Here is a 14,295-nt window from a genome sequence, read left to right on the forward strand (position 1 = left end):
GAGAGAAAATGGAGCAAGAGAGAGGAGAGCGAAAGGAAAATGAGGGAATGAGAGAGAAGTAGAGACCAGTGGACGTAAGAAAGTATGGAAAAAACGAAAGATGACGAGGTAATGGATAAAGGAGAAAGGAATAAGCAAAGGAGTAAAAGAGAGAGAGAGTTGAGTGATAGAAAGAGAGAACTGGGAAGTGGCCGAGAAATGAAGGGAAAAGGAATAGGAAGGAAGAAGGGAGAAGAAATCTTTATAATTTTGTAGTATTTGATAGTGTGAACAGATAGTACCATCTCCCATCTGCTTCGTTTGTTCCCTCCCCTTCCTCTCCTTTCTCCCCCTCTCACTTCTCTCCATCGCTCACTGATGTTACGGTTCAGAATTACACACACACCACACACCACACACACACACACACACACACACAAGCACGAAATGTCAAACGTGAACTGAAGAATATTGAAGAAGGATCCACGCCCCTCCCTCCTTCCTCCCCTTCCTTCCCTCACTCCCTCCTCTTATGTCTTAGAGGCGAGAAAGAGACACGTGGAGGAGGAGGGTGGCGGTGGAAGCCTTGGGTGGAGGTCGTGGGTGGGAAGTTGTATGTGGTTATAGCTAATGGTTGTTAATGGAGTAAGAAAGGACGAGGAGGATGAAGAGTGGAGGGTTGAAATAGAAAAGGTTAGTGGAGTGCTGGAGTGTGAGTGGAGGAGGGTGGAGGAAGAATGGAGGGTGGAAGCCGCTCAGTATTCACGAGTGGGAGGGAGTCAGTAACTGGATTGTGAGACTGGCAGCTCTGGAGTGTTCCCTTGGAGCTCTCACCTTCCCTCCTCCCCTCCTCTCCTCCTCCTTCCCACATCCACTTCAGTCCTTTTTTTCTTCTTCCATATGTCCTTTTTCTCCCCTTCCTCAATCCCTTACCCCCCAACTTCTCCCCTCAAACTAGAAATACTCTAAAGCCTTCCTCCTCCTCCTCCTTCTCCTCCTCCTCCTCCTCCTCCTCCTCCTCCTCCTCCTCCCTCCTCCTCCTCCTCCTCCTCCGACTTACATCAACGTCTTTACTTTTTGAAAACAACGGAAAATTGTGCTTATTTAACATATAATAATTCATGAAACAACTCATTCATACTAAAGTCACAGCATGCATCACCCGCATCGGTGGTGCGTGGTGCGGCAAAGACAGTGGCAGTGTGACCAGTACTGCTCCTGTACTCGCTGCAGACTGTGGCGGTGAGTGAGTGGCCGGGCTGGAGGGGCTCGGGATGGGCGGCAGGCAGTGTGGGCGCGTCAGGAGCACTCAGGTAGTTTCTTGCCCGTGCCTGGGTGGCGGTGACAGGCTGGGCTGAGCGTCGCCTGATTGAGAGTCTGAGGAAGAACAGTGGCCAATTGAGCCAGTGTGCCGAGTTCATATGCTGATCGAACTGTAATTGAATCATGCGGATGACAAAAGACCGAGAGGACTGAAGTTAGGCGGGCAGAGAGGGGACGGTCGTCGCGAATAGCAATGGTGATGAGCGCTGGGTGGGGCCCCGCCCTCTTGTAAACCCAATCATCGGAGGTACTGTAGCCCGTCTGACTACGTCTGCCGCGCCCTCCCCCGCCTGTCCCCGCCTGCCCCCTGGCACCTGTCTCCTTTCTCTCCCCTCTCTCCCACGCCCCGCTCCAGGTGTGTCGGGTATAGGAGAGGGAAATATGATTAGCTCGTCCTTGTCGACAACAAATGCTGGGTGCCTGGGAAGAGAGGACGGTTGGAGGAGGATGAGAAGAGGAGAGAAAGGAAAAAGAGGAAGAAGAGAAGGAGGAAGCTGCCCCCGCGGCTCACAGCATTAGCTTGGTATAATATCGTGTGGTGTGTATGAGATGAGTGAGCACTGCACAGCTTTGGCTCTCACGCCCCAGCCTCTCCTTGCCGACTGCGTGGTGGCTGCCAGAGGCGTGGGGGGCGTGGATTGGCGTGTTGCTCTGAGTGATGTAATTTAACCTTCATCACTCTGGAAAACTAAAAAGACCACGCCTCCCCGCGACGGTCTTCGAACCCACGCTCTTCATCAGCCTGGAAAAATACCGCAGCCTCCCGTGTCCTTGAATCTCTCCACTTTCTGACTTTAGTGGCAACCATGCACTCAGAAGGAAAACATGAAAAGATGGACGACCTTTGCCAACCAGATGCTTCCTTCTGCCAGGTGGGTGTGACCTGTGTGGTGCCCAGGTCGTGATGGGTAGCCGTGACTCGTGACCTGTGTACATACCTGGCTTCTGTACCTGGCATGTATTAGATTAAGGCAGGCAGGAGGCCACGCTGCACCCAGGCTCCAGTGACAGGTATGATGCATTCTTTTACTTTACGCTTTACTTACTCAGACAGAAGTCGGCCAGGAGATGAAACCGGAGAGTAAAAATGTGTGCGGGATGCCGTCACTGTTTTGGCCTCAACTCGCCTTACAGAAACAAACACCATATCCTTGCTTCATGAAAAGAAAAAAAAAATAATAATGATAATAATAAAAATAACTTTTCTTAATTGCAATTTCCCATTCTATAGCTTATTCCAGTGTTGGGCGCTGTTTTGTTTCAGTTATATGACCATCAATAGTGAGACGAACGTCGGAGGTGGAATGTAGCAACAGAGATCACGCGTAGGTGGCTGTGTCAGCCAAATCCAGGATGTTTGGACTTCTGAAGAGACAAGACATAACATCAATATAGTCTGAAGCGTTTGGGCTAAACATTCACTTAGGCAGTTCCCTTTAGACTATAACGCTCATTTCATACGAATATACTAAGTATCAGATTCACGGGCGTGGTCACACGATGTACTCGTAATCCACATACAACCCGTGTCAGAGGTCAAGAGAACAGATTCACATCATACACGCTTCGCGAACTTCCTCCAGTCTTGTACATCTGCACATATTGTAATTTTTGCATATACTGTACATAAAGAAGAAATCTCCGGAAGCTGTTACTCCCCCTCATCAGCATCACCCATCCCATCGCCTTATATTACTTTCACTTACAACGAGATCAAGAAAAGATCAAACTTTTGTTCAAGATTCGTGTTTCTTTGAGGAAGATATTTGAAAAGAAAGAAAATGCATTCATATATAGGTAAACGGTGTCTTCCTGAGCAGTGTGTGTGTGTGTGTGTGCTGTGTGTGTGTGACGGTACAAGAAAGTGTTTATTAAGAAGGACGTGCATCCCAGCATCAGGGAAGAAACTCTGATGTCAAACCCGTGGCGGGACTCCACGTTAGGCGGTCATCCATAGATGGATGCTCCGATAGGCCTTGCAACCCCCAGCGTCTCCTGGTTACATTGGAGCTCCTATGCCACCAGCCAGATTCGAAGCTCAGGGGATCAAGACGGTGGGAATGAGGATAACGCACCCACCTTTCCACCTTAATTAATTGCGCAGGTTTCTTCACTCGGTGAAGGTGTTGTCAACATTGACGGACTACCAAGAGAGAGAGAGAGAGAGAGAAGAGAGAGAGAGAGGAGAGAGAGAGAGAGAGGAGAGAGAGAGAGAGAGAGAATGTATATGTGCATAATTCTTAAGTTTATACTTCTCATTTTAGAAATGGTTTTATTCTGTCACAGTGTTTCATAAAGTGCAATTTCGTTTAGTAACCAGATTTTATAGTATTAAGAAACTTTTATATTATCTTTTGCTTTAGGCAAAAATTTTATTGCTGTTTTAGTGTGTCGTGTTTATTGAAGATTTTGTTGGACCATTGTTATAATTCAAATTCTGATGCTGATATCCATGTAATGCTGTTATGGTAAATAAACTGTGTGTGTGTGTGTGTGTGTGTGTGTGTGTGTGTGTGTGTGTGTGTGTGTGTGTGTGTGTGTGTGTGTGTGTGTGTGTGTGTGTGTGTGTGTGTGTGTGTGTGTTGTCAAGTGGATGTAGATAATTAAGCAGTTCATAGATAGCACTGACCTTGATGGCGCGACACTTAAAGATGGACAATGGAAGATTTTTTGGGACAGGAGTAATGCACAATTAACGAGAGAGAGAGAGAGAGAGAGAGAGAGAGAGAGAGAGAGAGAGAGAGAGAGAGAGAGAGAGAGAGAGAGAGAGAGAACGTATAAAATGCATGTCATTCAAGTCAAATGAAACATTCCAATGAATTTCTCGGCGGGGCCTTTGTGGCTCACCATGAGAAAGAGAATTATGTGCCTCCCTTTCACGCCGCGATTCTTGCTCTTTCTTTTCTTTTCTTTTCTTACAAAAAAAATATATAATTCCAGGTCACCTAGATGAAAAAAAAATAAATAAATAAAACAGGAAGGATGAAGGCAGCGAGTGTGGAGGGCGAGTGGATTGCAGCAGGTGGAGGATGCGAGTGGAGGATCTTGATTAACTGTCGGGCAGATCCCGCCGCCTCGCTATTGCGGCGCATCGCCGGCGGGTGTTGCCGGGAATGGTGCGTCGCGGAATTCTTGGTGTATGTTAATAGCGGGAGGAGCGCTGAGCCGCGCCGCAGCCGGGGGCAAGAGGAAGCTGCTCGTTCCCTCAACAACGTAATTCCCTGCCTTTCATGGGTCACGGCTGCGATGTGCTCGGGAAAACCAGCGTCTCTTATCTGTAATCAAGTGATCGAGTTGCCGCCCGCTGACCTCCTCTTGTGGGTGAGTGGGCGACGCAATGATAACACTGATTACTGAGACGGAGTCATCAGGGTGCCGGCGGCCGCTGCACGCCGCCACTCGGCTCCCTCACCTTGCAGCATGAAGGTGTTGGTCCTGATTTTCGCTTTCGCCGCCCTCGCCGCTGCCTCTCAGGGTAAGACACTTCCCCTGCTCCTCTCCTCCTCCCTCTCAGCAACCAAAAGGAAACGATGTGATGCACTCCCGACAACCTCTTCTTGAAAAGAAAAAAAAAAATACTTATAACAATAAAAAGAGTAGAGCTTAGAAAGACAGGTACAGTAGTTCGTATAGAATTAATAACCATTTCAAAACTTTGCAGCAATCTAATAACACAGAGGAGCCTGGAGTCCTCGGGATCAGCTAACCGTTGATGTCAACCGGCGCGCCTTTTTCACCTTCGTAATAAACAAGCGCACGATGGACAGGATACTTTGCCTCAGTTTTTTTATGTTCAGTTTCAGCCTTCAGCACACGTCTATTCTCCTTCTGTGAGCCTTTGTGTCTATGCGTCCCGACACTCTCTCCAGGCTCCCCTCCTACAGGCGGTGACCGAGGGGCGCTATTGGCCTCACGAGTGCCCTTTTAGTGAGCCCTTTCACACGAGGCGACCAGTGTAAAGGGCAGATACGCGGTGGTGGTGGTGGTGGTGGTATACGGGGCAGCAGCAGTAATAGTAGTAGTAGTAGTAGTAGTAGTAGTAGTAGTAATAGCGAAAGTTTATAGAATCTTATGCAGAAAATTAGAATATAAAAAAGAGAAGAACGCTTTGATTTTTTTCCTTCGTTTTCGTCGCCTCCGCAGCCGCCTACCCCATCTTCCTCCTCCTCCTCCTCCTCCTCCTCCTCCTCCTCCTCCTCTTCCTCCTCCAGGTCCCTCCGCGTCGTCAGGTGAGGTTGCCCCAGGTGTTCCCTTCTAAATTATCACATTCACCTCAATTCCATCATTACCTTCACCTGCCCAGCGAGGCGCCATTTCGCGTTCGTCTTCTCCTTTTCATCTCCTGTCATCAGAGCCTTCCTTTCTCGTGAACCTTTCCATATCTTCCTTCGTCATTACTATCTTTCCTTTGAGTCATTTGATTTGTATTATCCTGTCTGCTCTCTCTCTCTCTCTCCCTCTCCCTCTCTCTCTCTCTCTCTCTCTCTCTCTCTCTCTCTCTCTCTCTCTCTCTCTCTCTCTCTCTCTCTCTCATGTAGGTGTTTCTACTTATTCCACTTTTTTTTTATTTTATTATATAGATTTTATTTTTATTTTTCGCTTTTTTATTTCAGCGCTTCTTTTGCTTCCTTATTACTTTGTTCGTCTTTGTACTTTTCTTGTCTTCTTTTCTCCGCGTCATTATTCTCCTTCCTTTTATTTCTTAGTTACATTATTTCATCTGTTTATCAAGCCATTAATTCATCTGTTTGTTTATTTGTTTTGCCTCGTCACTTTTTGAGCCTTTTTGTCTTAGACCCTCTTTAATCGTACCTTCCTCTCATCTCTTCTTAGTCACTAACCTAACTTATTCACATCATGCTATTAATTTTCCTTCATTTCTAAAAGATTTCCACAATAGTCACTCTGCTTCCCCAATCATCCATCATCCTTTTTGGTTTCTTTCTCCCCTCCTACTCGTTAACCTTCACCAGTAAACTCTATGTCTGCATCTCCTGTATATTCAAAAGGCTCTGGTTGAAGCTACACTGGTGTTTAAGGATATTTTAACAGATCTAGTGACAGATTAACAAGATTTCTACTTTATTGAAAAGAGAAACACTTGAGAACCCAACTAATCATCTATATGTTCTTCGAAAATAGTCGCAGTGAGAGAGCAAGGCGTTTTTACTTTATTTTATTTTTTTTTATAGTTCTAGTGACAGATTAACAAGGTTTCTATATTATTAAAAGGAGAAACACTCTTGAGGACCCGGCTAATCATCTCTGTGGCCTTGAAAAATAGTCGTGGTGAGAGAGGGAAGCATTACTGAATACAGGCCTCAGTTTCGGCACTCAATAGTAACTAGTGAATATAGTAGCTCTCCACCACAGAACCACTACTTAGCGCAACAAATTACCTTCCATTACCACATTACCTTGCTGCTCCTCACCTGCCTTGCTTCCACGTGACATAGATAATATAATTTGTCAGTGTTTTGCCTCAAGTCATAAAGTAGTGGTGGGAAAGTATTTAAACACTCTCTCTCTCTCTCTCTCTCTCTCTCTCTCTCTCTCTCTCTCTCTCTCTCTCTCTCTCTCTCTCTCTCTCTCTCTCTCTCTCTCTCTCTCTCTCTCTCTCTCTCTCTCTCTCTCTCTCTCATATCTATGGGGCAATGTCAAGAGGCTGATCCCAGTGGACATCTTTGAATACACTTGATAAAAGGGTAGATCAGTATCTGTCCCCTGATAAGGAAAAGATAATAACGCGAGTGTCCTGTTTATAAACTTTTCTAGGCTATTTAAGAGTGACGGGCCACCTTTGTAAACATTGAAAGGAGACGTGACTGCATCAGTGTGCGTGCCGTGTAGAACGATGCATGCCTGAAGAAAAAAATGTGTACTTGAATGATTGGTACTCGTACAGCACACACACTCACTCACACACACACACATACACACACACACACACACACACACACACACACACACACACACACACACACACGCACACATGCACACACACACACATGGTTGGTTTAGGTAATTCATGAGTTGCGCAAGTTCTCGTGTCCGGATCGTTAGGGAGAATCATTTTTTCAACATCATCGAGCGTCGCGCCAACAACGGACTCTCGACACTAAGAATACTGAGATGCCTCGAGGAGCGTCAACTTCCGTGCCATAATTCCACCCCAGGCAACTAGGGAGAGTAACAACACAAACGAAGGAACTGGAAGAACAGAAAAGACAACTTAGAAACTTCGATATTCATGAAGCTGTCTTCTCTTGCTTGACACGAAAGTGGAAACGGTTTTTTTTCTGTTGTGACGCAAGTTGAATGCCGTTATCGTATTTAACGTTGCTGGAAGTCATCTGATCCCAGAGTTCTTTTTCCCCTTTTTTTTCCCGCTTCCTCTCTTTTTTTTCCCCGATTCCTCTTTTCTCCTCGTCCTCGTCCTCCTCCCTGTCTTTCTCCTTGTCTTTCTCCTTGTCCTTCTTCTCCTTCTCCTTCTCTTTGTTCTTCTCCTTATCCTTCTCCTTCTCCTTCTCCTCCTTGTCCTTGTCCTTCTCCTTGTCCTTCTCCTCATCCTTGTCCTTGTCTTCTCCCTGTTTTCTCCTTCTCCTTCGTCTCCTCCTCCTCCTCCTCCTCCTCCTCCTTTGACCTTGCTGTCCCTTTACATCCAACTCAAGGAATCTGTATTGGTACTATAATCACGCAAACAGTCTTGTTAGGCCTAGTAGGGCTGTTGCTGTTTTTTTTTTTTCTTCTTCGTATTCCTTTTGTATTCCTCCTCCTCCTTCTCCTCCTCCTCCTCCTCCTCCTCCTCCTCCTCCTCCTCCTCCTCTTTTCATTGAGCATAACGGTGCTACATAAACATTTGTCGTAGATCTAATTAGCTGAGGTGTTGCTTCGCTGTCTGACCTGCGGGATGAAACCAGCCGTGCTCAGGGAGGGCGAGCCGCGTGTCCCGCATGGCGGTGTTTGTTGTCCAGTGTGAGGCTCGACTCGGCTTCGCTTCCTCGAGGTCATCTCATTCAGAAGCACCTGGAGTGATCACTGGTATTGTCATAACCCGAGGAACACCAAAAGATGACACAAGGAATAAGAAATGATATGAGAAGACAAGAAAGAAGGAGGAAGAAATATACACATTAAAGCAGGTACAGATCACAAGAAGCTATTACAACCTGATCGTGCAACGTGGAAACATTAGTATTATTAGTTTTGGTATCAGTATTATTAACATTATCAACTCAGTCCATACATATCAGTCCCAAAGGATGGCAACATCACGGTCAGACAAAATGAGAAAAGAAAACACAAAGCTACAACCAAATCAAGAACTGAAATCATTTCGAGGAAATTATCAATAGCTCGCCAATGAAAACCTGACTAATCATCTCTGCCCGCCACTACCTTCGACGCCTCCTCGCGACTGGGGGGACGAGCCCACACCCTCCACAGGAGTCAACGCTCCCTCTCCCTCCTCCTAGCCATCCTTCGGGCTGGGGACCGAGACCCAGAGCCCCCAGACTGCCCCGGGCTGGCCAGCCAAAACTTTATTTCTGCCAAAGTCAAAAAAAAAAAAAAAAAAAAGTATGGGACAAAAAGGCAGCCCGGTGTCCGTGACAATACGGCTGCACCTCCAGGGCAGCAGCGGCATGGACGCCATCAGGCTGTCCAACCCCTGCTCTGGGGTGTGGGCGGCGCCTCGTATCCTCCATCAGCTTTCGGAGCGGCACCCAGGAGGGGGAGACGCTTCTCGTGTCCGCCAGCGGCAACCGCCGTGCCCGCTGGCAGGCTGGCAGCGAAGGACGGCGCCACGCCCCTCACTGCCTGGCGGGCCGCCACCGTCCTCCGCCAGGAGATGCCCCTGGCGGATCTCCTGGCCAGGCTGAAGCACACCTTTGTGGAGCGGCACGACCAGTCCTCTGGTCCTTCTGGTCCTTCTAGGCACAGAAGAGAATGTTGTCTTGTAAAGGAAGAACATTTTGAACAATAGTGATGTTATGGAGGTTCTACTCAAGTTCTTATATAAGCAGTAACCTTCCTTCAAGTACTTACTGGATGGTCAAGTAGTCTTAGACTGAGTTGGCAAATACATAAGCTACACCTGACTCACCTCAATACTCTTAAGATTGGCCCAAGAGGAAAAAGGCACTGATCTTCTCTTTGAAATAAGTAGCTGGGAACAGTGATGTTTGTTGTGTTCAGACTGCAGTCAGTGGCGGTCTAGTCGTCTCCGTTGTTTTGCTAAAAATCCTATGAAGTGTGATGCCTGAATTCGAGTTCCTTAGAGGCTTGGATAAATAATACTTGAGGTTCATGCGAAATAAGTCATGAGGTTCATGCCAAATAAGTCACGGTCAGATTAACCAATCTGCCAACACTTCCAGTGACGATGAAAAATAATTGTTGGCAGAAAGTTTTAAATACTTATAATTATATTAGTGTATGTTATTTCTTGAACGTTTTCTTCAAAGTAAAATGGTGTAAGAAAGCTGCGATAACTAAAGTAAAGTAAGAGGTTGCTTTCCCCGTGACTCCTCAATGCAGCTTGTTTCCACTGTCAAAACACAGAAGAGAAGGAGGCCTGGCTACCTTCACGCAAGTTGCCTTTGTTATCAGGAATTCGTTTTATGTATTTTTAACAAATATTTCAACGTAAAAAAAATTCAGATTCCTATTCGTCCCGCACAGCCAACACAGCTAAGTCAGACAGCCAGTCATTTCCCTTGTGATAGAGTGAATATACACAAAAGCGTGCACTCAGCACCATCACAGAAAGCTGGAAGGGCAATGGCTGTGCCTCACATTACACACAGACGGACGACTAATTTTGTAGCAGATGTTTCCTCTTGACATTATCGTGAGTGTAAGTGACCCTTGATTTGCTGCAGGCGGCGGCCGGGAACATCACGAGGAACATTACGGGTATGTGGAGGTGCGGCCCGGAGCCCACATGTTCTGGGTGATGTACCATGCGGACCTGCCCGGCAGCCATACCGACTACCCGCTCATTATGTGGCTCCAGGGCGGCCCAGGCGCTTCAGGAGTAGGTTACGGCAACTTTGAAGAGCTGGGACCTTATGACATCAACGGTAACCCGAGGGAATACGCCTGGGTAAGTATCCTGATCACGCGACCTTCGTCCTCGGCGCTGACCTCCCCTGTTTTTTTTCTTTTGTTCCTCACCACGAGAAAATGCAGAACCAGTTAATTTATATCTTGAGCATGTCTGTCCGTTTTTCTCCACCCTGTTCTTTGCATGAGGATTGCAGAATTAACTTTGATTTTTTTCAACTCATCGTCAAACAGAGATTTTATAATGGCAGCATTATTGTGGATCTCAACACCAGCTGTTTTGCTGCCACCACTTGCGTAGTAAGGGTGGTGGCAGCAACACAACTAGCATTTAACATCATAATTTGTACTTGCTTGCCCGCCGTCTTCCATATGTTGAGAGGTTATTCTCTCTCTCTCTCTCTCTCTCTCTCTCTCTCTCTCTCTCTCTCTCTCTCTCTCTCTCTCTCTCTCTCTCTCTCAGAAAACACAACACATCACAGCTAAAAATTAATATTATGAATACCTTATTCTTTAATCCTGCATGTGTGCAAAGTCTCGAGTCCCAGGTCACCAGTGAGTAATGGTCTTAACGTTGTGCGGACAGACCAAGAAAGCCAACGTGCTGTTCGTGGACAACCCGGTGGGCACTGGGTACAGCTACGTGGAGGATTATTCACTGCTCACTACCAACAATGCCATGATTGCCTCAGACCTGGTGGCAGTCGTCAAGGCCGTCTTCGCCGAATACACAGATATGCAAATCATGCCATTCTACGTTTTTGCCGAGTCATATGGAGGAAAAATGACCGTTGACTTCGCTCTTGAGTTTGAAAAGGTAAGAATCACGCAGCATGTTGTTCTTAGTGGAGGAAAAGAATCGTGAGTAAGTCCTCTTGAAGACACTGGAAGCGCGAGTTGAAGAAAACAAAGCCAATCCTAACGACTCTTTCACGTGACTCCCTCCTTCTGTCTCAGGCCATCAAGAACGGCGAAGTGGTGAGCGATTTCCGCGGCGTGGCCCTCGGGGACTCATGGATCAGCCCTATGGACTCTGTCAACACGTGGGGCACTTTCCTCTACCAAATGGTGAGTGTCGCCCATCAAGCGCGCTTGTCGCTAAGGATCCTTGGATTCAGATACTAACAGAAAGGGACGAGATGCAGGTCTACATCTGGCATGTTTGCTCCTCAGGGTTTCGTCAACCAAAAAGGACTGGAAGCAATCGACAGTGCTGCTGCAGAAGCACAAGCTGCCGTGGACGCCGGCCATTGGTTTGAGGCCACCAACAAATGGAGTTCCGCCGAGCTGGTGGTGATGATTTACGGCAACAATGTTAACTTTTACAATGTGTTGGCCGAGAACGATATCTACAGACTGAAGGAGGAGAACAACGCAACCGATCTTTCCTTCATGTCGTCCCATGTTCGTCAGTATCATTTTTTCTTTCGTATGTGTGTGTGTAATTAGATGCTGCAAGAAACTCAGCCCTCGAGTACTTTTCATTGTTACGTTATGTTCTTTACGGCGCGAGGCAGGCAGGCTGTACGAGAACCACGTGGCACACCAGACCCGCGACGCGCTGGGCGACTACATGAACGGGCAGCAGGCGGATGAGTGGGGCATTCCAGAAAACGTGCAGTGGGGCAGCCAGGGCAGCATGGTGTTTGATACTCTTGCGGGAGACTTCATGAAGCCCGTCGTAGAGTCCGGTATGAAGTTACTGTGCTTTCCTTGAACCGGAATTAACATTTCCTTAACCACTTGATTATACTATTTTCCCTCTGAAATTTTAAGACACGCTGAAGGTGACAAGTGTTTATTCCCATCAGTGGTGAAGCTTTTAACGGAAACAGAGCTGGAGGTGGTGGTCTTCACTGGCAACCTGGATCTCATCTGCGACACTCCAGGTGCGTAGCTTCTCCCTTTGTTTGGTCCACTGTCAGACGTTAAGAGAGAGAGAAAAAAAAAAAAAAAATCAAGCATTCCTTTTGCTCCTCTTGGCTCCTTTTAACTGATGCATCAACCACTCCCGGACTTCTCCAGGTACCTACAGGTGGATTGAAAACATGGAGTGGCCAGAGAAACCTCAATTTATGGCTGCCAACAACGAACCTATCACAATCCCCGCATATTCTGCCACTGCCGCCACCATTCAGAAGGCAGGGCGGTTCTCCTTGTACACCATCCTGCGCTCGGGACACATGGTGAGGCACTTACCACGTTAAGAACACTGTGTGACTGTTGACATATCATAAACTTGACCATAGTGTGTGTGTGTGTGTGTGTGTGTGTGTGTGTGTGTGTGTGTGTGTGTGTGTGTGTGTGTGTGTGTGTGTGTGTGTAACTCACTTGAGGTTGTTCTTCCCCTAGGTACCGATTGACGCTCCTGAGATGTCCCTCAAAATGTTGGATATGATCTTTGCGTCCTCGAAGAAAACATCAAAGCAAGAGGCACCTAAAGAAAAAACCAATAAGCAAGAAGCACCAAAGCAGGAAGTCCCTGAGCCTAAAGAAAAGTCTGTGCAGGAAAAACTCAGTCTGAAGTACCTAAAAGCGGAGGCACTCAAGAAGGAGGCCAAGAAGGAGCAGGAGGCAGCCAAGCAGGTGAAAGGAGAGGAGTTGCAAGAGGAGACCAGCCAGGAGGAGGAGAAACCCAAGAAGCAGAAGGAAAATAAGGATGAAAACAAAAAGCAGGAAGTGTCTCAGGGGAAGAAGGTGCCTAAAGAAAAGCAGCCTAAAAAGACGTACAAGGAAGAGAAAGTAGCCAAGCAGGAGAAACAGAAGCAGGAAAAAACACCTAAACAGGAAAAGCAGAAGCAGGAGAAAGCACCCAAGCAGGAAAAGCTCGAACAGAAAGAAAACAAGCAGGAGGCAGCCCCAAAACAAGAGAAATACAAGGAGAAAGTAGCCAGACCAGACAGATACAAGCAGAAGGGTAACAAGCAGAAGACACCCGAGCAGAACGAAAAGAAGCAGGAAAAGGCTCCCAGGAAGAAGGAACCTGAGCAGAAGTCCCTCAAGCAAGAAGCCAAGAAGGTTGTCAACAAAGCCAAGGCAAAGGTTGTAGCTTCCCGCCAGCAGCAGCAGCAACAGCAGCAGCGGGGCCACCCGATCGGTCACAACCCCGGGCCGCTGCCTGACCCCCCTCGTAGACGTTAGGGTGCTCCAGGCCTCGTCTCGCCTCGCGCTGCAGTTAACCGCAGGAAGCTTCTAACAGCGTCATCCTAAATAAAAATAAATAAATAAATAAATAAATAAATGGTCTGTAAACAGCTCTTTGTCAGAAGAGCATATACTGAGATTTATGTATTTCAATTTAAAACTAAAGTCGAGTGGATACTTAGTAATGAATATTGTTCGACTCCGTGTAAGTTCCTTTTTTGCCAATGATTGAATCGGCTTGACTTCTTGACAAATGCTTAGCTTCTTGACAGCCTCACATCCTTGCCGAGTCTCTCTCCTCCACTTTTCCTTCATTGACGGCGGCGGCACGACAGAGGCTGTCGCTACTACAACACAAGGAAGATTTACCAAACTTTGCCACAGGGAAAAGTTTGCTGAAGACACATATACAAGCCTTAGTCCCACTTAACTCAGAGCTTCATGTATAGAATGATTTTTGAGTATTTCATGGTAATTATGTCGTTTCTCTATGTAATCTCAGGCATTACATTCATATTTAGACTTCATCAGGTATAGTGTGTGTGTGTGTGTGTGTGTGTGTGTGTGTGTGTGTGTGTGAGCAGAGAGATTAACTACTTTTGATGCGTTTCTTTGTCATAATCCGCAGAATTTACAACCAGAATTGTGTAAATAATGTGATTTTTTATTTATTTATTTTTTTTTTTTATGTAGTGATGCGATTGCTTGCCTTTCCACGTACAAAGAATTAAAAGTATTGTTGCTGCTCCTTGGTAAGCGAAAATTGGACGAAATAAGTGAAGA

At 46.7% G+C, this 14,295-nt stretch overlaps 1 protein-coding gene across 1 annotated transcript; it reads left to right on the top strand.

The window, feature by feature from the left end:
• Positions 1 to 4,618: 4,618 nt before the first annotated feature.
• LOC135114699 (retinoid-inducible serine carboxypeptidase-like) lies at positions 4,619 to 14,293 on the top strand. Its single transcript, XM_064030623.1, has 9 exons — positions 4,619 to 4,777; positions 10,185 to 10,408; positions 10,955 to 11,185; positions 11,326 to 11,436; positions 11,542 to 11,776; positions 11,886 to 12,059; positions 12,180 to 12,257; positions 12,394 to 12,554; positions 12,721 to 14,293. Exons 1-9 carry the CDS (start codon positions 4,723 to 4,725, stop codon positions 13,507 to 13,509), a joined length of 2,058 nt encoding a protein of 685 aa, XP_063886693.1. The 5' UTR covers positions 4,619 to 4,722; the 3' UTR covers positions 13,510 to 14,293.
• The last annotated feature ends 2 nt before the right edge of the window (positions 14,294 to 14,295 follow it).

The sequence above is a fragment of the Scylla paramamosain genome, chromosome 28 (genome assembly GCF_035594125.1).
Source record: "Scylla paramamosain isolate STU-SP2022 chromosome 28, ASM3559412v1, whole genome shotgun sequence".
NCBI classification, from domain to species: Eukaryota; Metazoa; Arthropoda; class Malacostraca; order Decapoda; family Portunidae; genus Scylla; species Scylla paramamosain.